This window comes from Trachinotus anak, unplaced genomic scaffold (assembly GCF_046630095.1).
Source record: "Trachinotus anak isolate AG129_WGS33_773 ecotype Australia unplaced genomic scaffold, CSIRO_AGI_Tana_v1 ptg000003l, whole genome shotgun sequence".
Taxonomy (NCBI): Eukaryota; Metazoa; Chordata; class Actinopteri; order Carangiformes; family Carangidae; genus Trachinotus; species Trachinotus anak.
In genome coordinates, this window is record NW_027273854.1 from 974,856 (window position 1) to 998,627 (window position 23,772).

The window sequence follows — 23,772 nt, forward strand, 5'->3', positions numbered from 1 at the left end:
GTAAATGTTAAATAGAGGAGGACCAAGGATAAACATATATTAGACATGATAAAATAGGTGAAGGAGGCAGTAAAAACTAATTGAAACAACAATGCCGATTAAGGCACAATTAAGAGAATGTGGGTTAGGGTTAGTGTTAGAATTCTTCATGCAAAGTTAATGTAATGAGACGAGTGTAATGCTGGGATGAAAATCATCTCAATAAACATGAATTAAACAAGGTCATCTCATTCTTGATGCTGACACATTTCAATCACCTTAAAGTGGGTCCTTATAACTGATCTATGAAGCATAGATAAATGATTTATTAATCATTAATAACGTCCTTCGTTGATGCTCACAAACCTTACTTACTCACTGCAAGTTCAGGTTAATGATACAAAGACTTAATTGATCCTCGATGGGAAATTCACAAACTACTCAGTTAGTTATGTCAACAAAATCTACAACCATGTACAAAATGAGATCTATATGTATATATGAGACATAAAATAAAAGCACATATGTACAAAATAAATTAATAAGAAAAACATAAGAATTTAGACTTTGTAGGTGTTTGTTGTTTTAATAAACTTGCTCATATATAGAGCTATAACATAGTCACAACATGTTATACCATATGAAAATTCATCATATAGATATTTTTAAATACATGCACTAATTTTACTATGGGAATGTCATATATGTTATAAACTTATATCTTCATATATCCAGAGGATGTATATGTGTAATAATAATATAAGTGACATATGGCAACACCACAGGGGACATACAGTATATGTCTTATATTACATTTAAGTGATGAACATAAATGCATCAATAATTATCAGACACTAATATTATTCTGAGATATGCCATTCAGCATAACCAGTACTTTTTTTTACATTTTTATTTTTATTCTATTATTATTTAAATTCGAGGGTCATTGAGGGCAAGGCCCTCATTTACAATGATGTTGAACAAATCCAAATATATGTGCTGGCTTTACTTTTGCACTTCAGTAAAATTTAGAATGCTGGACTTTTACTTGAGTATTTCTACACTGTGTTATCACTACTGTTACTGAAATAATAGTTATTCCTCTACTTATGTCTGTAATATTTTCCAGCAGACCTGAGGATTGTGCTCATTGGGCTGGTGGGAGCTGGGAAGACTACAGTCATGAACAACATCCTGAGAGAGGAGGAGGAGGAGAGAGGAGAGAATGCAACAACTTCAGAGGCCCTTGTGCATGTCAACTCTTACACAGAGAAGTGTCAGATACAAAAAAGAAAGATTAATGGGCAAAATGTGATTGTTGTCGACACTCCAGGTCTGGGTAACGCAGAAAAAAAAAATGAGGAGATAATGGAAGAGATCAAGAAATGTTTCTCACTTGCTTCTCCTGGTCCTCATGCGTTCCTGTTCGTGCAGAGGGGGAACCTCACAAAAAGCTGGACTCACGCAGTGGAGATTTTTAAGCAGACTCTCAGCGATGAGGTATTGAAATACACTATGATCTTGTTCACCCATGGAGATGGAAAGACAGACATTCAGCAGTTAATTAAAGAAAACCAGGAGCTTGATGATTTTGTCTCTAAATGCAAGAACAGATACCACATTATTGACAACACAGTCAAGGATCCGTCTCAGGTCACTGAGCTTCTGAGGGAGATTAACAACATGGTCGAGAAAAATGGAGGAAAACACTACACAGAAAAGGAGGCTAAACTTAGAAATGAAATTAAACTTGCTGTATCTGGCTCTGCAGTGGCTGGAGCTGGTTTTGGTGGAGCAGTTTCACACTTTGTTGGGAGCACAATTGGAATTGTAGCAGGAGTTGTAGGAGGAGCTCTAGTGGGAGCTGGAATGGGCGCTGCAGGGATTGTCACATATAAACATATTAAGGCTAAAATGAAAGGAAGCACTAGCACCAGTTAAGGTTTCTTTACCAGAGACCAGGACTGTGACGCAGCAGCACTTCATAAATCCAGCACCAAGTCTGAACGTAAAGTCCCTGTTATACTCAGTAACTTCTAGCTCATTTCAAACAGAGGACTTACTAAATGAGGTTGCACCATTAAAACATAACAAATGTCCCAGCAATTGAACACTTTAATAATGTGTAGATTACAAATTATCTGTAGTACTGCAAACGAGAAGTCACTGCAGCATTACAAGCTAGCAGGTCCAAAAATTAGTTTTACTTATATCTGTGTACATAAAGAAGTCTGTGTTTTTCAGAGGTAGTAGTATTCATACAGGTCACAATGAGTGGAAAATATACAGTTATGTTAAGCTAGCTAAGAGACACCCAACAACTACAAAAAAGAGGTGAAAAAATCTGAAACATTGACTGTAGCAGCTTTAAGTCATTTATCAAGCAAAAAAAACATTTGTGTGTTCCAGGTTTTAAAATGTGACAAAATGTGATTTATCTTTGGTTTCAACACTGTTTCTAAACAACTGAGCTGAACTGAACATATTTGCAGCCAGATTCAGTTTTTTCTCTCCTAACATGAGGAAATGTTGTGAATTTTCAGCTTTAGACAGAAGATGTTTTGAAAATGTTGCTTTGGGAACTGGTGATGGGTCTTTTATTCTGTTTTTATGACTAGACAACTTAAGATAATCAACATATTAAGAAACAATGCAAATAAATATGGGTTTTATGTTGGGACACTGGGTTTACTTCTCTTATATTACATGTGTTGTATCTTAATGGTTTCATGGTTTAATAAGTTGGACAACTGATGTTTCAGTTTGGTTCAGTCTGACGTTTGTTTACATTGATTTAACACTTTTCATCTGATCTGGTTTGATACTGACGAGCTCCAGATGAAACACTGTGTTGTATTTTGACAAATGTTGGTTGTATAATCCTTCATTAAGTCTGATTTCATGATTACATCCTTCAGCAACAATAAAAACCAGAGACCAAAACACTCTTCCTCATCCTTCAGCCTCTACGCTCCACACACCAGGGGACAGAGCGCGACCACACACACACACACAGAACTGCCACAGAAAGACGAAACATGACCACAAAAAGGTGCCAAACGACTACAAGGAGACACAAACTGACCATTAAAAGACATAAAGCAACTGCAAAGAGACACAAAATGACTAGAAAGAGACGCAAAACAACCCTGTTGGGTATGTGATGTTGGTGACTGATGACATCATGTGTCATTGAGACAGACGTACACCTTTACCTGAATATCATATATCCCAACTGGCCTGGGAACACCTCAGGATCTGTGTGTTGCTGCAGAGAGGGACGTCTGGAATTCCCTGCTCAGCCTGCTGCCACCGTGACCCGACCTCGGATACACGGAGGAAGATGGATGGATGGATAATATAACATGATATTCAGAAAGGGCTCGTTCTGTATAATGAGAACTTTTACTTTTGGTACTTTAAACATATTTTGATGCTGTAGTTTTGTCGTCCCATGAAAAGTTCCCAACTGATTATTCTGCAAAAAATATTGAATCTTCAGGAATAATGAACAATAATCTAATGTACTTATGTTTAAATCTAGAGAGAGGGATGAATAACAGGAACCTGTCTGATATAGAAACAAACTTCTGTTGGTGGATGAGGACGAGTCAGAGAAACATGATCATAACCGATATGACAGATATCATCACTGTCACTGAGGGAGTGAAGTGAAGGATGAACACACACTCCTCTCTTCACCCACATGGTGAGGGGCTGGAAAATTTCAACAACATCGAATTCCTGGGAATCCACATAACAAAAGATCTGACTGTCCCTGAACACCTCCCCCTGGTGAAGAGTCTCAGCAGAGGAGAGTCAAAGCCAGGGCAAGTGGAGGCCGGAGAATTATTTTTCTGGGAAGAGTAAAAAATAAAAAATAAAAAAAAAAGCAAAGACTGAGCCCCACCCCCCACCTCCCCCCACCTCCCCTCCATCTTCACTGACCACTCAGGGGCTGTTTTTACAGATGAAAAAAAAAACCAGGCCTGCTGCAGAGGATTGTGGGAGCCACCTACCTGCTGCTAACACACTCCAAACTCTTTATATCATCTGTATCACAACTGTTGTGCGACGGCCCCTCGTTCTGAGGGCCTTCATTAATAAACATTTAAAATTAAAACACCAGCATCTCAATTTGTCATCTGGCTTTTTATCTTTTATCTTTTCTCTTCCATGTATCTTGTCTTATTTTGTCCTCTAGTATATTTCATTTTATTCTATTGTGTCACTGTTGGTTTCTGAGACGCACCAAACATAATTTCATTGTGACAATTAAAGTGTCTCATGGACTGATCAAGAGACAATGGGCCCCTGGGCACAAACATGTAAAAGGCCCCTCTCCATTGTTCTGTAAGTGAAACCCATGGGAGGGGCCCCCTGGCCCTTTGAGCCCCTGGGCCTGTGCCTGGTAGACCCTTTCAGTAATCATTCCTGGATGAGGGTTGAGGATGAAGCACTGACGATCATGTTCAGGTGTTTAATGAAATGCTGCCCTCTGCTGGTCACAGGAGGAAACACCACCGGGGGCCAGGGACGGTGCCGCAGGTGGGGTTTGACTGAGGGACAGTGAGATGTCTTACAGCTGAGCTCCACTGGTTTTCCACCTCAGCATGTTTCCAGGTGTTGAGAGTAGTGCGAAGCCTTTAGTGTGTCCAGAGGAAGCTGTTGCATTGTGGGTAAGTTTGGATTGTTTCAAGGGCCAAAAAACATCCAGAAGTGAAATTTACAGAGACATTAAAGGTCTCACACACACACAAAAGCCTGAGCACCACCTCATCAGCTGTCTGTCCCTCCTTCAAACACCTTACATCCACTCTCGTGTTGTCCTTTCAGTCATTTCACTTCTTCAGCTTTTCCAAAACTACCTCTGCGCTCTGATGACGCCGACTCATAGAAAGGGTGACCAGATTACTGAAATGAAAACTGAGGACAGTTCGGCAGCCAGTATACCATCAAAATATCACCAACATTACCATTAAAATATGTTTTTAACTACAAAATAAAAAAGGGAGACAGTCCTGGTGTCTGCATTTTGACCATGGCAACTGTTGTACTGTTATTAACCACGGTGAAGACGACTGATCATATTAGTAGAGCTGCCAACCACAATACAGAACCGCTCCTGTAAACTAAGACATGTTCCAGGTCGAACTGGCCTGACCCCCGGGGGCCTGACCCCAGGGGGGCCTGACCCCAGGGGGCCACTCCTGACTCACTCTGTGCTTGTGGTAAAGAAATTTCTATTTGTTAAAAAAAAAAAAAAACCAACTATGTGAATCCGAACATGATCAGTGGTGAGGCTCAACACAGACACCGACAGGTACAGACTTTAATCCTTGGACACTGTGGGAACTTCACAGCGCAGAGTTTTACAGTTTTCTTCTCTGGATCACAGATGTTGACAAAAGCAGTTCTTCCTTCCCAGCGTCTTTGTTTCACCTCAACACTGATCACTTCTTCATAGTTTTGATTCTCAGGGTCGTTCTTTAACAAATACACATCTCTGACACAAGCACAGTTTTTCTCATTCTCTGATTTTCTCATGTAGATTTATTTTAGATGTTTTTACAAAGGTTGAGTTACAACCACAAACTTTGGAATCATTTACGAACATCACTTCACAAGCTCAGAATCATTTGGACACTAATTTGAGCCCATATAAGATGGATGACGGCACAGGCTTGAAAATCTACTCCACCTTTCAGGATCTGCAGGCGACAGCACCACGCGCCCTCTGGCTGCACTCTGCTTGGTGATTGGACCGTTTCTTGCTGGTTGTCAGGGGCCGTAAGGTGTGGCCCTGGGCTGAGGTGGACCCTGGCATCTCTATGAAAACACACAATTATACTACAGAAAATAAACGCTCCACTTCAGGGTATTTCAGGAAGCTCTTCATAAAACTGTGAGTAAAATTTTACTTCAAATGAATTTCACTTATCATCATTAACTCAGTCGGGTGCAAGTTACACAGGAAGCTGCTTCTGCTCCAAAGGAGGCTGCACACAGCGACCGCTGCAGGTCCTGTTGACAGGAGTCCTGGGAGCATTGGAAAGTTTCCTTTTAAGTGAAGAATGACTCCACAGCAGATCGATCATCTGTTTAAAACTCATCTAATTTGATAGTCTGAAAACTGACCGATATAAATGGACTAGTTTGGGAACAGCCAGTAAAAGTGACGTGAACAGTCTGAGTCTTTGATAACTTGTGCTGCCAACGTCACATAAACATGTTCTCAGCACGTCTCAGCATGGAGCCTGTTACAGCTCAGTGCTGGCTGTGTTTCAGTGATATTTACTGAGGCCGTGGAGGCCGAGCCTGCTCCTCGGCCCGACTCCCGCCGCTGATCAGATACCACAGGACAGCAGCTCACTCAGTATCAGGCTGAAGCGCATGTTTAGATTTGTCAGTGTAGAAGTTCAGTCCTTGCTAAAGGCAACAGCTGTTCAACAGCTTTCCCGCCACCTGCAGCTCGTCACAGCGGTCCCGTGAGCGTGACCCGGTGACACCTGCACCTGCTCTCTACCTGAGCGGAACCGGAACCGGAAGCACCGGGAGGAGCGGCGGAGAGGAGGGCGGGGCTACTGCGACTGGCTGTGAAACAGTTCGTAAACAGGAAACAAGCGAACAATCAACCGGAAGTAGCGTCAAAGCGGTGGAGCGATATGAAACCCAATTTCCGGTCAGCAATTTCAGAATAAAACCAGAGCGGAAACAGGATGCAAATCGTGATTAAGATCTAAACTGCGATTCCACCATTAAAAGAAAAAAGAAAAAAGAAAAGAAAAATGTCATATGTTCTTTTGGGCAGGTCGCCCACCCCTTCTCACAAATAATCTCAAAGTGCCCAAGTCTATGAAATAAACCTTCATGAGGAGTTAAAGTTTGAGGGGGTCTGAATTTGTTAAAAGAAAACGCTCAAAATTCCTACACGGTGTGCGACACCTAAACAAGTAGCGTTTCTACCTGAGATTTTTACACCTGAATCCGGTTGGACAGTTGCAGTCCAATCACAAAGCAGAGGTTCTGGTGCTGGTTCTGTCACCTGCAGATCCTGAAAGGTGTAGATTTTCCGTCATCCATCTTGAAAATCTACCTGCCCTCTGATTGGACTCTGCTTTGCCATTCGATTGTCACTGTCCAATCAGATTCGGGTTTTCAAAATTAGTACTTATTCCTTCAGTGTCATAGACTGTGTGGGAACTTTGAGCACTGTCAACATCAGTGTCTTTGTGTTTGTGTATGATGGTGTTTGTTCAAAAGTGGGATACGTTGTGGATAACATGATTTTCCTATGATTCAAATAATTTAAAATACTAAGAAAATAACTTTGAGGACAAAAAACTATCTATGTAATCGATCATCAAATCAATCAGAGGTGGTTGTCAAGGTTAAGTAATATCAGTTCTGTGCAGTGGAATCATACTTCATCATCACAGCTATAATAAAAGCTTGATATCAATAATTTGTTGGGATCATTTGTTAGTAAATCTTTTTCATTATTGGATGTTGCACAAATATCTTTCCAAAATTTGAGAGAAATGGACTCTGAATAATAAATATTAAAATAATCATTATCAATTTGGAGCAATGAGGAGCCGTGACCTTAATTACTTTTTTACAATATGTTCCATTTTTTATCATGATATGAACACACCATTAAGATTACTGCTTAAATATACACTTATAAAAACGTTTTTTAAAGAAATTGAGGCTGTCTGTGGGACCAGTACAGCTGTGCTCAGCTTTTTTTAACTTACAACTATACAGATAATTATTTTTTATAGCCAATCTTCTGATTGATAACAATGTCTGTTATTTGTAATTCACCTCTAATACCAATAATATGCATAACTGTGGCAATATTCATTTATTTTTCAATCAGGTTTTCTGTCTCCTGATGCTCCACAAGACGACAACCTCCAAGCATATGCACTTTAATACAAACTTTCCATTCATCCTATTTAACATTAATTTAATCTAATATCACACAATGGAAGCAAATATACAGATTTAAAACTACTTGTTTACAAGTTAAAAAAAAAAAGGCCACAACTTTCTTCCCATTGAGGATTATCTGTTCAACATTTTTTAAGTGATTCTATTTAAAAACAACCCATTAACCATCACAGGGAACAAGAATGTAAACTAACAAATGGAGGAAAAAGAACAGCTGATGGATTATTCAAACATATTCCCTTTACTCGTAGCCATGGTAGTGGTTTGTCAGAGTAACATACAGTGGTGCACATGAAGCTTAGAAAGAAAGCAGGCAGCACAGAGGGAGGTGACCTGTACATCTGGTCACGTTTAACACTTAATGAGGAAGAACACAAGGAAAACAGAATGAGTGTAAGTGTAAACATGGACAAATTAAACTCTCTCACTCACTCACACAACCTGCATTTCCAAAACACATTAGACAAAAATCCCACATCTCCAATCTTTTCTCCTCAGCATGAAAAAATAAACAATGAATCACATGACGGAAGAATTAGTTTCCCAGTGTTTGAACTTCTTAACAGTGTTTTTTGTGCTTATCCTGTTATTCCAGGTCTGCTACCTGGAGCCAGGATAATTACAAACCACAGCAGCCATAAGGCATGAGTGTGCTCTTTTAAAATCACCACTTTGATACTGACTCTCTACTGTAACAGTGCAAAACCATGTCCAACCATTAAACTGACTCTCATCACTCTCAGTGCTGTGTCCCTGCACCATTATAAAGGACTATTACAGGTGACTATTAGGTCATGATGACAGTATGAGTTATGTCAAGACAATGAGGTAATAACAACAACTCAATGGTCTTAGAGACATTAATAATCACTATAAAAAACTGATGTCATATTTAAATTACATGACTACTTTGTAAACACGAGATAATTACATTGTGATCTTGAAGCAACCGCTTGCACTGGGCTTCTGTAACAAATCAAAGGTTTTAAATTCTAAACCACATTCGCACTTCAGAGACAGCTGTCGTCACCGATAATGACTGAACATCTGTTTAAGTTAAGGACATCCTCTCAGTGGGTTTCTTTAGACATTAAAGTTCTTCAAGCTTGGCAAAAAAGTGCAAAGTTGGCTTGAGAAGCAGTTATGATTTGGGGTTAATGTGGATAAAAGGTGTGTAGACTGCGTCAGGCCAGTTAAACATTGAAAACACATAGAAAGACAGACAGACGATGCTCGAACCACCAGAAAGGTACAGACAGGTTTTCAGAGGCCGCATGTTTTTAATGGAGCTTTTTCACTGGGTTTAGTTGCCCATCAGTGCTCCTGACCTCATCTGGGACGTCCCCATTGTAACTGAACATGCTTGATCTTCACGTGTGAGCAGCTGTTCCTCTGGTCAACATCTGATGGAAACTAGCCTGGGTAATGAAAGATATCCTGCGACGAAAAACAGCTTTTAGTGGGTGCTTGGCCTCGGCTGGAGAAGCCCATGTCAGCAAGGTTTTAGTGTTTTCTCCATAGTATATACGTCATGAGCAGGATGAGGCCTGCGGACAGGGCTGCGATCACAAACTGGTGGATAGAGAGGACGTTTTCCAGCGTGTGGATCCTCTCCTCCATGGCGCTGGTGTGGAAGTAGTCATAGATGCCAGCTCCAATGCTCCACAGTGCCCACACGGCATCCACCACCAGCGGCATGGTGAGGCAGACAGGGAGGCTCAGCTGCAGATCTGACAGGCTCTGTCAAAGACTGCAACAGCAACACACCAAGATTTCAATGAGGCACTGAACAATGCTGGGTTTCACAGTGGTTGGCAGGAGAGTCAAGTCTTAAAAAACCCCACAGTGTCTGTAACATTGGACAGATGCTTAAATTTTTGATAACACACAAAAATTGAATTCAGCCATGTTTACCCAACAGAGATACTTAAAAAGAAAATCACATTAGTCCTTTAGAAACACTGAAAGTTTGTTGGCTTGTTGACCTGCTTCATATGGCAGTGATCTGGCTGAAATCTAAAGCATATTTATTTTTTAGATTTCCAAAACACTGGGAGAAATCAAACTTATGCAAAAATCATATGTAAAATATTCACACTGATGTAAAATGCTCTTTAAATATGTGAAGCATGGCCTTTAACAGTTCATGTTGAACCTTTTAACCGTGACATTTGTGTAAAACCATCACATGATACCAAAAGGCAGATAAAATTATCAATGTTATAATCCAACCCTATAACAGTAGCTTTAACGATTAGGGAAATTTCTTGCTCAGACTTATCCAACTTTGAGCAGTAAAGGCAGCTGGTGTCAAACTTTTTCCATACAAGACTCTATATGAAATTGTGCACCCTATCTGATATGCCGACTTGAAGAAAAGCACATAATGATAAGTAATAAGTCTTAACTCGTGTTAACCTAGTGTGACAGCTGCCTATAGGCACGGATTTGTTTAAATTTAGATAATTTGTAATGTAATTTGGTGTACGCAATATAGCTTACGTGAATGCTATTATGTATGATGTTTAAACCCAGCATACAGTAGGTACCGACCCGGGTGGAACAGCTTCCTTGCAGGAGATCACTGTGCAGGTAAATAATGTACTTTGCACAAAACATATCGACGAGATCACCTGCTAGCAAGCTAACGATTTAGCTTGTAAAGCCAACATTATTTCTTCCCTTATGTTAACCGAGCCAGCACTGATTTTTCACACACCAGTCATATAACTCACAGCATTAGCTACTCCTGACAAGGCAAGGCCCGTACAATCTTACAAGAATCCGACAAATGAACCCGCAACTTCCACATCACCGTCGCAGTACGGCTCCAGCCTCCATGTTCACGGGCAGGCTGGACTCCCGTCGACCGGGAGCCGCGCCGCTGCTTCCGGGTGCGTCTTTATCAAGATTCCGTTCGCTCGTATGAGGTGACAAATCTACGCCAAACTTCCTTTAAACATCTGGAAATTCTTGTGACTTCGCCGACCGTCAAAAATACGATAAATACGATCAACAAACCAGCGCTTGTGATCAGAAATACCGGCTGCTGGAACATTGGTGGACAAGAACTCTGTCCGGGAGGATTTAGATCTTAGAGGCTTCACTTCCCAGCAGCTTAACACAGGCGAACCGTCTCCAAGACTTTACTGAAGTATGAACTATTCAGTGCGACAAACTCAATAAAATGCGCCCAACAACAGGTCCCCAGCCAAATCCAAATATTTATACGTCACAGCATTTACATTACCAGGCGCGGTGGCCAAGTGGTAAGGCGTCGGTCTCGTAAACCGAAGATCGCGGGTTCGAACCCCGTCCGTGCCTGCTGCCTCGGAGTGACTTTCTACATGTTTTTCTTACACACATTTGCTTTCTATATTCCTGTATTACCTGTCTAAGTACAGATGGTAAGAATGACTGTTTTGTCCATGATGTTAGTGTGAAAGATATAACTAAGAAAAACCATTTGATGATTAAATAACCCTAAACCAGACAAAACACCCCAAATACAGGGAGCGATGAGTTGTATCCATAGCCTGCAGAGTGAATGTCTGCAGCTTCCACAAGACAGGGCTAAAACATTACATCCACTTTTTGAGGCTGCTCAGGTCATCATGGATTTACTGTCCATGTTAGTTATCGTTTGTCACGTTAGAGCTGTCATCAGATGCAATGATAAAACACAGTGAGACCGGTGTTTTTCTGGCCTTAATATGCAGCACTTACAAGTCCATACTTTCACATTTCAAGTAGAAACATCAGTCAGTGAATGCAGTTAAAAGTTATATTATTTTGAAGTATAATTAATCAAGATAATTACTCTGAGACATTATTACTTTTAGAGATGGTTGCATTGTGTTGAATTGTGTATAGTTGTATTTTATTTCCACTCAATTCTGCTTTATTTTGACAAACTAAAAATACTGAATGTCACTGAATTTCTAAAAAAGGTTGCTCTAACGTGGCCAGATTACCCTGCAAGTGGCCCAGAGGTGAAGAGCTGCTGGACCCCTACCAACCCCCCGTTCCTCTCCCTGTCTGTGAACCATGAACAGTTTTTCTTTGAATGCTGCCGAGCTCCAGATTTGCTCTGTGGTAATTTGATTAAACACATTAGTCGGGAATATTTACTTATAAGTACAAACCCTAATAGTTTTCAAACTAGATTCATACACAGTGACAGGAGAGCGTCAGGATAAAGCATGTTAGATAATTCTGCCCTTTAGTCAGACATATTTCCAAATTAACTGTCAATGAAATTAGCACAGACCAGCTTCTGAGGCCAGTGGAGCAGTTGCACTTTGTCTGGTTGGTAGTCCAGTTTCAATTTTTATGCATGTGCTTTTTTCCTTGAGGTCTCAACGATAATGATAACTTTACTGTTGTGAGAGTCATACTATGAAAAACACATTGAGATCAGTGCAGTGAACATATAATTAATTCAAGACCTGAACTAAAAATGATTTGATGGATCCAACAAATGGAAGCATTGAAAAATCTGCCCTAGCACAATGTTGTATATTCAGTCTGAGTTTGACATTATCATGTAATGCACAGTATTCAACCACAGCAGGCAGCGTTTTTATTGGACTGAAAGGAATTACAGCAGGACACTTATTGCAAATAAGAAATTTGTTCATATCATTAATAGCTTACATTTGATCAACTAATCATCTTCTTCATAAATGTCATACAGGTGTAATGCGGCTACATTGCCTGATTTATTCCAGCATATTTGCGTGTGAGCATTAAATCTACAGCTCATGAGTAATAACCTCTACATCCCCATTGACTTTAAGCTCTGTGGTTTCCCACTCAAAGACATTTCCTTTTGGCACTCTCTTCCCTGAGTACATGTCCTGGATGGTGCGGTCTGAGAGGACAGAGTCCCACATATTAATGTCAGACATCTCCCCGACAAAACTCTGTTTGGCGTCAAAATCACCCAAGTAACTGTCTGGATCTTGTCCGATAAGAACTTTGCCTCCGGAGTTGACAGAGTGACCCTTCTTGTAAATTTTGGTCAAGCTTTTCCTCCCGTTCATGAAGAGAGCAGCCGCACCTGAGCTGGAATCCCAGGTGACACACAGGTGGGTCTCCAGGGCCCCGAGCTGAGGGACTTCGAAGAAAACACCCTCTCCACTCAGGTAGAAGGACAACCTAAACACACAGGTGTAAAAATCACTGGTACACATCTTTCAAAACTGAGCTTCAGAGGGTTTCACAATAGAAAAATAAAAATACATCAGAGGAAATAAGGAGCCTGGTGTCAGTTATTTTCCTTTACCTTGATAATGTAAACTTCTATTGTGTGATAATGTAAATTTCTCTTGTGACGATCACGTATCAGGGGTCAGTAAAAATGTGCCTAATATTCAGAGCTTTGAGTGGACGTCAAAGCAGCAAAGCACAGACAGTCTACCTGCCGTCCAGTTCACGCCACACATTCAGCTCGTCATAGTGTCTGGTCCTGTAGGCAAACAGGATGATCTCCCGCTCCCCCTTGAGCTCCGTGGCCACACGCATGCACAGGGTGAAGGCCCTCAGGTTCAGGGGCTTCAGAGGGACCATCTCAATAAAACTGGTACTCGTCTCAGTGGGAAACACCAAGGTCCTTATAGGAACGCTCCCTAAGAGACAAGAGGTTTATCAAGAGTCACAAAGAGCAGGCAACAAGTGTGGGCTCTAAAGGTAAAAATCTTTTTATACTCTTACTTGGAAACTTGATAATAACATTTATTTATCAAATTTATACAACTTAAACATACTTCTATAATACTTCTAATCTTTTAAGTTTAATATTAACCCGTTTGCATCCCAGATGACTGGAGCACGCTGACAGAGGTAAGAACACACCATGTGAGATATGTTTTAGAGTTAATCTATTTTCTCATGATGAATATAATTATTTTCACTAAAACAATATGTACAACTTACAGATGGAGGCTTTTGGTCATGTATTTGTATTGAACATAGAATATCAGAAAACAGCAAAAAAAAAAAAAAGAAAGTGTAATGTAATGTCTGTGTTTGACCAAACAAAAGTCCAAAAGCCAAAGATATTTAGTTTAGTGCCTGAAAAAAAGTATTATATTATAGTAATAATTAATCAGCTTTAACAAAGTATTTACTGATTAATTTCCTGTTCATCAGCTCATTCATCATCAACTTCTAATCAGTTCATTCACCTTTAAATTTGCAGACTAATCTCCTTATATTAAAAATTAAATGTATACTTGTATACGTGCACAGAAATGCACATGAAGACACAACGGAAAGGTTCACATTACCGGCCAACACCATGGAGCTGGCACAGAGAGTAAGGACGGCTTGAAGTCTCATTTTGTCGAACCTGCAGAAAAAGACAATTCATTCATGAACTCATTCCACTTATTTTCCAGCAACAAGCTATTTCAAAATGGCGACAACTTTTCTAACCCCCAAATGGTATCAATGTTTGCGCCACTGTGTCAGTACTCGATTTGTACAAGTGGGTCAATGCTAAGTCTGAGCCAACCCCTAACCCTGACCAACAGCCGCATCTTCAAACATGTGTAGAGCACATCTGGTTTCCGGCAGGGATCTGACAGTTACATGCTATCTCCAAGAATATAGTGCATTTCACCACTGCTCATTTTAGTAAGGTCACCACCAGGAAACATGTTATTTGTGTAGATTATCAAATAGACAGTCAAGCATTTGTTGCTGGCTACTAGTGCTAGTGTTAGCAACATGGCCTTTGCTCTTCTGCTTAAACTGGAAACCCTGGTCTTGGTTCTGTCATAAAGGCAGAGTAAAACACTGGATTCTATTAGTAGGCAGGTTTTGTAGAAATAAGGCCGACTGAGTGTCTGTATTGAACCTTGAGTCCTGCAGCTCTCTCCATCGTTGGACTGGCCATAGGGACAACCTACCATAAAGTTGGTCCCAATGGGTAAGTCCAGGACCGACCATGGCTCTGTCCACTGAGTCATTGCACAAGCATTTTACCGCCCCTTGTTTCCTCTCAGTTTCTATCACTCTCCCTCTTCATTTTCTCTGCCTTCTTCAAAGACGGGGGTGTTTTTCTTTAGTGTGTAGAGTTTCCACAGTTACCCCAGTTATTCCACTGACTGCTATTTCCTCTACCTGGGGAAAGGTACCAATAGTTCCCAATAGTCACAGGGGAAAACAAATGCACTGTCCTTGTCTACTCTGTGTCGTAAATTGAACCCTCATTTTTCTGCAAATGTTATGCCCGATGGCAGACAGAGGAAGCCTGTCTAAACACTGATGTAGTCATTATTCTATGCCATTACATTGTACCATCAACATTCACTTCATAATGATAAGTTAAAACAAAAACTGTATACTGTTACTTCTATATGCATTGCCACTAACCTATATGCAGTGTCAGCAGTCTTTATGTGTGGGAAAGGTTATATAAAGACATAAAAGTAGGAAGATGCTGTATACGTACATGCTGCTGTGAAGGTCCTGCTATAGAAAATCTCAACAGAGTTATATATGTTGTGAGCCCCCAGACTCCTCCCTGTTACAACACACTGATGTTCAAATAACAGTATCTGCTGTCCTCGGGGTCCCTTCTTATGTAATGACTTGAGGTCACATGATTCTAGCTGTTTGGACAAAACTGGGCCTTATCAGGGCTCAGAGGGCAGGCAAACTGATCTAAGTAGTCAAAATGTACTGTGTCTTCAACTGAACTTTGGATGACTTTAACTCTTGGTCAGTAACTTCACTAATGCGACTGAAGGCCAGGTGAGGAGAGGTGAGGGGAAGGGTATTCAGTTGTTAGCAACCCTCATTGCTAACTGCCACTAAATCCTACCAACTAGTCCTTTAACGAATGAATTTGGGAATTTCTGCTTGAAATTGGACTAAAACCATTAATATCTTATTTAAAATAGATGATGATGAATTTACTGTAAATGGACCAATCCCTTCAGCTGATTCAGTCCAGTGAAAGATAACTGTTGAACACAGTCAGCTCTTTGTGCGCATGCGCCCCCTGTTGGCCATGAGCGTAACTACCGAAGCTGACGGGCGTCGGGACCCAGGGGAGAGCTGCGGCGGGGGGAGGCCAACATGGCGGACCAAAACAAGCCGGGCGCGGACGGGCGGTTCTTCAGTGAAATATTAAGGTGTGTTGTCGCTTAAATGGACAAAAACAGTGTCGGATTAAAGTCAGGCAACAATAACTCTTCTGTCATTCTCGCTCAGCGGCTCTTTACTCACCTCCCGCTGTGGTCGGAGCTGTTCCCTGTGCACATGGGGGGGCAGGTACTAACTAAGTTATGGAGTAGTGTAACCAACATGTGCAGGGAAAACATCCGCTGGAATAGTTGTGTAAAACACACGAAGCAGCTCTAAAGTTGGAGCTTATTTTCTCCGGAGGTGTAACGTTGGATGTTTGTGGAGGACTGGGACTCTACGTTCATCTGTCGCCCTCTGCTGGTGTGTCTGGGGACAGAAGGGAGCAGACTGCAGAAACTATGAGCTACCTGCAGTCATGGATGTATTATAATACATACATACATACATACATGCAATAATTATAATGCATCCATGCCTGCAGTGGATGCACCTTTGTGCAGGGTTTGTAAGTGCACTGTTAAAAGCTTCTCAACAGTTGACTTGGCCCATAAGCAAGGCATCATGCAGTTGACAGTTTTTGTTATAAGGGCGACGTCCTGTGACAATGAGTCACAACCTTATGACTCATGATCAGACTGGAAATACACAACACGGTGAGCTCTTATAAGCAGCTGAGAATGTGACAGAACTTGTAGTTTTGGTGACAGACATTCTTCGAGGTCTTCTTGCTGCCTGGGGAGCGAAGTTTCGTTTCTATGCAGAACATACAGATGTGTGCAAAAGCTGGGACGCCGCTGAGCAAATCAAACATTTTGTTGATTTTTGAAGTGAAAAGAAGTAAATACTCCTCTGTAGAGAAGCCTTTCTTCAAATGTTACTGCACTGTTCCCGCGCTGCTCTTCCTCACCTCATCTTCTGAGATGTGTTCACACTGTAGATATAACACAACACACAGCTAGTTTAAGATCTGCCCCCAGATTTTCAATGATGTTCAGGACCAAAGAGCGCAGTTCTCACTTCATCTGTCCACAGCACTTGTTTCCAAAACAACTCTGGCTTATCCAGATGTTGCTTTGCAAACTGCAGATGTTGACTTTAGTGATGTGTTTGCAGTCAAGTTTCCTTCTGATAACTCGTCTGTGTATATCCTGATTGAAGGGCGTACCGTCACTCCTGTGTCAGCTAAATCTTCCTCAGCAGTCTTCTCTTTCTTCACTGCTCTCCTGTTGACCTTTGCTGCTCACAACTGGTTTTTTTGTTGTTGTTAATGTTGTTGCAAGATTTCTTACAGTTGAAGAGCACAGAATCTTTTCATCTCTTCAGTAGCTGGATTGTGTCTTAATGAAAGTGTAACAGTGGCCACTACAGCTCTGACTCTAAGCAGATAGATACAAACCTATTTATCATGTCTAGAGTTTCGGTCTTCCCTTTATCCTGTGATAAAAGCATCAAAAGTGTCTGGAGCTGAGCACTGTCGTCTTTCTTTAAATTCCAGTCCATCTGAGCTGTTTGCAGCCCGCTGCAGGAGTCACAAGATCCCAGTCAGAGGACAGAAGGATTTCTTCCCCAGTGACTCAGACGAGCAAAGACAGCGGCTTGAGCAGAGCCTGAATGAGCACTGGAGCCTCATATCAGAGGAGAGAGTGGAAAGGCTGTGAGTATCCATCCATCCATTCATCCATCCATCTATCCTTCATCCATCCCTCCATCCTTAGTGATGTACTCAACGATGTTCTGCCATCTGAGAGCTGAAGCTAATTGCTGAAACGTCCATGAGCTCTAAAAACAAACAATAATAATCACTGAGGTTGTAGTTCTGCTTTAAAAAGTTTGGAACCAACGCTGAAATCTTCGGCTCTTGAATGCACCATCAAGTGGGAGTGTTCAAAGCAGTCAGTTGTTTGCAGCTGTATTTTAACATGATGATACTGTAACCTTACAAACAATACAGGGACTAAATGTGCACAGTGACAAATTATCCATTTAGGTTTAAAAAATGAAAGTGACGTAGCTGTAGATGGAGAGTAGGAAGTCTGTAAAGCTCCACTACTCATTAGTTTTTTTTTTACAGTGGGTCAAATACATGTAATGTGAGAGGAGTCACTTACAGTGATGAGGTGTGAAGATTGGATGTGCATCCATCAGGTGGACTCACACACCGTCCTAAACAAAAGCTGCTCCAGGTTTTTCTGTGCCCTGGTGTAATTTTGTGCTTTATTGTACACTTTGTAGTTAACAGCAGGAGTCAGGTTGTGTCTCACTGACCTGTGACATGTTCTCTGATTTTGTATTTTACTGCAGAGGAAACCTAGTGAGGGCCACATGGATCCCAAGTGACCAGATTGTGGAGCTGCAGTCTCCAGCTGTGAGTACGACTTCTCTGCCACATGTTATCTGCACCTCTTGTTGTCTAATGTTTGTCAAATATAATGAATCTTGTAATTATTCTTTATTTTTTTAACAGGGAAAGTTTTGGCAGACGATGGGCTTCTCTGCCAATGGCAAACAGTACCTCCTCCCTGAAGAGGCTCTCTACCTGATGGAGTGTGTGAGTGGCAGATAAAACCTGTTGGTCAGGGTGCGGGTTTCTGACCTGGGACACAAAATCCTTAGTGTTTACTCAGTGTTATCATTTGAATAACAGTTAAAGAGTCTTGTGATCTGTGAACGATTGATTTATAACATCTGTGAGTGTCGCTGTGTGAACAGGGAAACCTGCAGGTGTTTTACAAGGACCTGCCGTTGTCCATTCAGGACGGTTATGAGAGATTTCTGTCCTCAAATACAGTGAGGCTCCAGCAATATCAGGTACAACTATTAGTCCAACACTTGCTCTGGGAGAGGAACACGATGCTGAACTGGTCTAATGACTCCTTGTCCTCACGAAGGTGTTCGGGCATTTGAAGAGGCTCGGCTACGTGGTGCACAGGTTCGATCCCAGGTAACAGAATCTTAACATCCTGGTCAGAAATGCAGGCCGATATTGACACATAACATAATAGGAGTTAATTTTCAGCAGTGTTGGTCAGTCCAGCACTTTGAACCAGCTCCATCCATCAATCCATTCTCTGTACCCTCATGTAAAGACGTGCTCTTTGTCATGTAGGCTGGAGAAATGAGTCCGGTCCAAATGGATCTTAGAGACTTGAGGATGATTATGCTGTGCAGGTCCAGGCTTTGAAAACCAGCTGAATGTGGATGTCGTGTTTTTGGCTTCTTACAGTTCGGAGCCGTCGTCCTACGCGAGGCAGCTGAACCTGCCTCAGTCACGTGACAGAGCAGGGAGGCAACTGAAGAGGAAGCGCAGCGCCAGCCCCACCCCAACGTGCAGGTAAACAGAGGCTCCACTGTGTTCACTGCCTGTCAGTGTACAGCCGCTGCCCAATAAAGACAAAGGAAATAGAAAGTAGAGCTTTTATTTTCTATTCTAGAACAAGCTGTTGATTATTTTTGTGTTTAAGCAGTTGGGTGATAACATTGCTTTGCCTTTAGCGGCTCTATGCCAATGAAAAGCAGAACACCTCTTCACTTTGTTTTCTGTGTTGCGTGTGATTTCAGTGCGACATGGAACATTAACGTCATAGTAAAAACTAATATGTTCAGTTATTAAAGACAAAAAACTCAAAAACTATGCAGAAATCCGCTGATTGTAGAAAAGGTACAAACTTAACACAGTCCATCCACATGGTCTGAAGAATTCAGATTTTATTGCAGCTCCATTGTTGATCTGATTCAGCTGAGTTTATCAAAATTCTGTCAGTATAAACGACTGATGTGAACTTTTGGATCATTATTCAGAGCAAAACACACAAATCTTCCTATAAACCAAAGGGCTGCACACATTTTGTTGTTGTTGCTGTAGTCATACTGAAGCACAAGAGGAGTCCAGCACTGAGAGAATGGAGGAGGATGACATCAGCCAGGAGGACACAAAGCTTCCTGAGTCACACCTGACAACCTCTCCAGTGTCAACACAGGTCCAGACAGCCACTGCAAGTACAGCAGATGAAGGCGGGGCCAGGGCCTGGTGGGTGACAGATGTTGTCAGGGACTCGGGTAGAGGATCGGCTCAGACCCCGACCTCTGGTTCCTCCTGCTGGGACTTCAGCTCCATCTCCTTCCCTGACCTGGGCTCCAAGGAGCACCTCTCCAGCTGCCTGGCCTCTCCAGACCCCTCTCTGCTGCCTGGGGCTCTGGCTGTAGGAGTCTGTGATGTTGCCCCCTGGAGGCAGAGAATCAACCTGCGGGAGGTGAGGATGTCCTCAAAGGAGCAGAGGAGGGAAGAAGACAAGCGTAGGCGGCGGTGGGACGTCAACAAAGACAAAGAGGTCCGTAGCAGCTGATAATAAACAACTTAAATCTAACATAACATCACAAAGTTTTGCTGTATCTGTGAAATGTATTTTCAAGCAATGTAAAAGAGGCACATGATGAGGGATCACATTCTGAGTTCCTTCAAGGTCCAGCGGTGCAGAAACTGGGCAGAGTATCAGGAGCTCCTGGCGAGGCGGCAGGGGAGACGGAAAGGTCGACCAGCGCACCTGTGGAACAGAGAGGTCGCTCCTTTACACGACCCCAGACAACCAGTCCCCACGGGTGAGATCACATGGACCTGGTCTGGAAAGTCCATCAAAGTGAATCTACTTCGCTTGCATCTAATTTGAAAACCTAGTCACTGATATTTGTTTTTTGTTGCAGGAGAACTGCTGGATAAAATCAGTTTGGTCAAATCTACGAATTTGCTGGAGGGCGCGTCCAGGTAGGACTTGCTTCTGTTTCCTGTTATTACACAAACCTGATACCAGGTCAGTCTGGAGACACTGAGAAGATCAGCAATGAAAGTAAAGCTGAAGGAGAAAATGAAAAAAAGGGAAAATAAATGAACAAATCAAAGCAAAATAATATTTATTAATAAATAAATAAAGGAAATGGAGATTAAATTAAGTAGAATTACCACCTTGTGTTTGTCTGCCTCCGCCACTCAGACTGGTTTCTGATTACATCCCTGTTTATCCAGAGTCAGATAAAAAAATTTTTTGTCATAACTGCTGTGTGGATGTTTCAGTTATGGCTAAAAAAGTGTTTTGTGCAGTCACAGTAACCTTGACCTTTGACCTTTAGCATCCAAAACCTAATGAGTTCATCCTTGAGTCCAGGTAAACGTTTTTACCAAATTTGAAGAAATTCCCTTAAGGTCTTACAGAGATAGTCCGTTCACAAGGCCAAAACTCATTTCAGTCTGAGACCTGAGCTGTGTTAATCAGCATATAACAGACACAGACTCTGACTCACCTGTGAATTCAGACTTTATGTGAACTGAGCTGAACTCGAGACTGACGACCTGGTGCTTTGTGTGCTCAGGTTAAAAGGCTTGGACGAGTGGAAGATTTGTTTCAATGTTTACCAGCCTGATACGGTGGCTGACTTCAAGAAGAGCAACCCGGGGAAACCTTACTCCCGCATGTGTGTGTGCAGGTAAGCAATCGCACAATCTGCCCAAGGGCGTGTTTACTCGAGATCCACTTACAGGAAACAACAGGCACCTGACTGCAGTGACAGGGACCTGACAGTGGTCGGAGATGAATGGATCTTTTGTCTCATCTGTCTTTAGATAAATGACGTAAAGAAGAAGTTGAGAACCAGAATAGCTGTCGTTCGACTGAGTGATTCCTTCACTAACTGTTACAGATTGTGAATTTGAATTTGATTCCCTCTCTGCCGTGTTTCAGTTTCGATGATCCCGTGCCTGACCTGCGAGCTATCAAGCTGCTGGCCTCCCAGAGCGGAGACGTCCCCGTGGTCACCGCTGTGGTGGACCACGGAGACATCTCCTTCTACACCTTCAAAGACTTCCAGCTGCCCAGAGACGTGTACCCCTGAGACCTCACTGCTCTGCATGTAAAACATTCACCTTCACGTATCCAGGACTTTTAAATAAATGTGCATCTGTTGGGCTGATTGTAAAAAACATTCTTTTGTGTCTGATTTTCAGTGTGTGGGTGTTTTTAGTGCCAAAGATTTGGTCCTCAGCTCAGACCTGTGAAACGGGCAGAGGTGTGGAGCAGTGACAAAAAGTGACCAGCGATTTTTTAACAATTTGCTTTGTTTACACATTTTATATTTAACAGCAAAGTTTTTTTTTCTTTATCTTCGGGATCATCAGAGCGACCAGACTTCTTCTTATTGATTTTCCACAACAACAAGGGAAGATTCAGAACTTCATTCATCCTGATGGGAAATCATTTATTGATACAGTCTGCAGCAAAACAAAACAGTTCAATAGCACTAAATGTTCAGTAATGACAAAACCTGTCTATTAAATACAGTTTAGTTTGTGGCCAGAGCTGAAAACACAGAAATGTTTGTATAATTAAATTACAATGAAAAATCCATATTTGAGAACCAGCTGCAACAAAGGGCAGCACATCTGTCATCAGTGAGATTCCATGCTTTTATTTTGTTAATGATTATTTTGTAAAGGTCTGTCTCAGCTGCTCTTTGCTGGAGGGGTTTTGTTGCTCTACCTTCCACTTTAAAACACTCCAGAAGTGGATCGAAGTCAGGGGACAGACCAGACCAGGTCATAGTTTTCACTTTTTCTCTTCTTGAAAAGCTCTGGTGTGATATTTGTTGTGTGTTCGGAATCATTGTCATGTTGGAAAATTCCTCTTCAGTCGAGCGTCTTGAGAGTAGAAGTCATCTTTTCATCTCATCTCAAGTCATCTCACTCCACCAGCATGTTTCACTGTCCATACGTGTTGGACCCATCTGATCCAAACACGTTTATTATGGTTTCATGTGACCGAACGTCATCGGGCCTCTTTCCTTTGTAATCTTGCAGTTTTGTGTTCAGTGTTTTTCTTCTTGGATGTCATCCACAGACTTCATGTAATGTCCTTTGCACCATTTGATCGGTCACTGAAACACCAGTTTCCACAGATGATCCTTGTGCCAAGTCAAAAACACTTAACGTAAGTTGTTTAATTCAAGGCGATGATATTGAATCTGAGCCATGTTGCACGAGGAGGCCGCGGTGTTCACAGGTTGGCTTTGACTGGAAACCACAGGTGTGCAGTGAGGCTGCACCTGTATTACCTGTGGTCTGTCTAACCTGTTCACATTATTACAGTTATTTCTTGTTTGCATTATGCTGCAAAATGACAGAGTTTAAAGTCATTTAACATTGTAGTGATATTGCACAGGAATGCACTCAGTTGTGTTGTAAACTGTATTTCTCAGATCTGGTCACAAAACAAGAGAAGACACTTAGAAACCAGCTGTAGCCGCTGGAAAAACTGTCATAAAGATGATTTTATGTGCAAAGAAGAAATGAAGTAATTTAGTGCAAAAAAAAAGAAAAAAATCCAGTGTTTTTTTCATGATACTGTGATGCTGCCGCAGCATTTCAGCACACATCTGTTGAGTTCCAAAGCAGTAACTGGGATCGGTGCCCATTATTAGTCCTATAATAAAACTGATCTTTAAATTAAAGAGTTGTTACAGTTCATTTTTCCTCGAGGGTCGTTTCTGGGGACCAGTTCTAAAACTTGCACTTTCCCTTGGAAACAAATGATGGTTCCTCCTGCTTTTTACAGGTGAAGTGTCCTAAACTTACTTCATGTATGTATTAGAGAGGAGATAATCAGAAGAACACTTGTTAACTTCTCTGAGAAGTGTAAACAGTTTGTCAAACAAAGTCTGTGCAAAATTAGAAATAAAACTCATTGAGCACTTACT

The 23,772-nt window shown here is 41.6% G+C and overlaps 2 protein-coding genes, 2 long non-coding RNA genes and 1 other non-coding gene across 9 annotated transcripts; 2 read left to right on the forward strand and 3 right to left on the reverse strand.

Annotated features, from left to right (window-relative positions):
• Positions 1-1,692: 1,692 nt before the first annotated feature.
• On the reverse strand, positions 1,693-6,934 carry LOC139609885 (uncharacterized). Its single transcript, XR_011685391.1, has 3 exons — positions 5,681-6,934; positions 3,195-3,303; positions 1,693-1,855 (listed from the first exon to the last, which is right to left on the reverse strand). It is a non-coding gene; the product is annotated as an uncharacterized lncRNA (long non-coding RNA).
• A 900-nt stretch (positions 6,935-7,834) lies between these two features.
• LOC139609889 (uncharacterized) lies at positions 7,835-10,953 on the reverse strand. The gene is made up of 2 exons (XR_011685393.1): positions 10,674-10,953; positions 7,835-9,688 (listed from the first exon to the last, which is right to left on the reverse strand). It is a non-coding gene; the product is annotated as an uncharacterized lncRNA (long non-coding RNA).
• Positions 10,954-11,190: 237 nt separating this feature from the next.
• trnat-cgu (transfer RNA threonine (anticodon CGU)) lies at positions 11,191-11,262 on the forward strand. The gene has a single exon. It is a non-coding gene; the product is annotated as a tRNA-Thr (tRNA).
• A 1,235-nt stretch (positions 11,263-12,497) lies between these two features.
• On the reverse strand, positions 12,498-16,348 carry LOC139609914 (C-reactive protein-like). Of its 4 annotated transcripts, none has more exons than XM_071464976.1 (4): positions 16,177-16,348; positions 14,229-14,290; positions 13,361-13,568; positions 12,498-13,098 (listed from the first exon to the last, which is right to left on the reverse strand). In XM_071464976.1, exons 1-4 carry the CDS (start codon positions 16,269-16,271, stop codon positions 12,693-12,695), a joined length of 771 nt encoding a protein of 256 aa, XP_071321077.1. In that variant the 5' UTR covers positions 16,272-16,348; the 3' UTR covers positions 12,498-12,692. The 4 variants fall into 4 exon arrangements, with proteins under 4 accessions (XP_071321077.1, XP_071321084.1, XP_071321088.1 ...); XM_071464983.1 differs by lacking the exon at positions 16,177-16,348 and adding an exon at positions 15,973-16,043; XM_071464987.1 differs by lacking the exon at positions 16,177-16,348 and adding an exon at positions 15,398-15,524.
• Positions 15,889-23,770, forward strand: tsen54 (TSEN54 tRNA splicing endonuclease subunit). 2 transcript variants are annotated; one of them, XM_071464942.1, is made up of 13 exons: positions 15,889-16,082; positions 17,531-17,689; positions 18,337-18,400; positions 18,500-18,583; positions 18,745-18,843; positions 18,924-18,976; positions 19,259-19,366; positions 19,898-20,363; positions 20,496-20,631; positions 20,734-20,794; positions 21,397-21,510; positions 21,765-21,933; positions 22,028-23,770. In XM_071464942.1, the coding sequence occupies exons 1-12, from the start codon at positions 16,027-16,029 to the stop codon at positions 21,913-21,915; spliced, it is 1,551 nt and encodes a 516-aa protein (XP_071321043.1). In that variant the 5' UTR covers positions 15,889-16,026; the 3' UTR covers positions 21,916-21,933; positions 22,028-23,770. The 2 variants fall into 2 exon arrangements, with proteins under 2 accessions (XP_071321043.1, XP_071321038.1); XM_071464937.1 differs by having other exon boundaries at positions 15,896-16,082; positions 21,765-23,770.
• Positions 23,771-23,772: the final 2 nt, after the last annotated feature.

Bases quoted from the DNA above. Each gene is read 5' to 3' on its own strand.
- tsen54 (XM_071464942.1), top strand. From the start codon at position 16,027: ATGGCGGACCAAAACAAGCCGGGCGCGGACGGGCGGTTCTTCAGTGAA. The intron at 16,083-17,530 runs GTGTGTTGTCGC...TTTAAATTCCAG, and splicing joins TTCTTCAGTGAAATATTAAG to TCCATCTGAGCTGTTTGCAG. The intron at 20,795-21,396 runs GTAGGACTTGCT...TTGTGTGCTCAG, and splicing joins TTGCTGGAGGGCGCGTCCAG to GTTAAAAGGCTTGGACGAGT.
- LOC139609914 (XM_071464976.1), bottom strand. From the start codon at position 16,271: ATGTTTTCCCTGCACATGTTGGTTACACTACTCCATAACTTAGTTAGT. The intron at 13,569-14,228 runs GTAATGTGAACC...CTTGTCTCTTAG, and splicing joins CAGCTCCATGGTGTTGGCCG to GGAGCGTTCCTATAAGGACC. The intron at 13,099-13,360 runs GTAGACTGTCTG...CTGTGTGTTTAG, and splicing joins TGGCGTGAACTGGACGGCAG to GTTGTCCTTCTACCTGAGTG.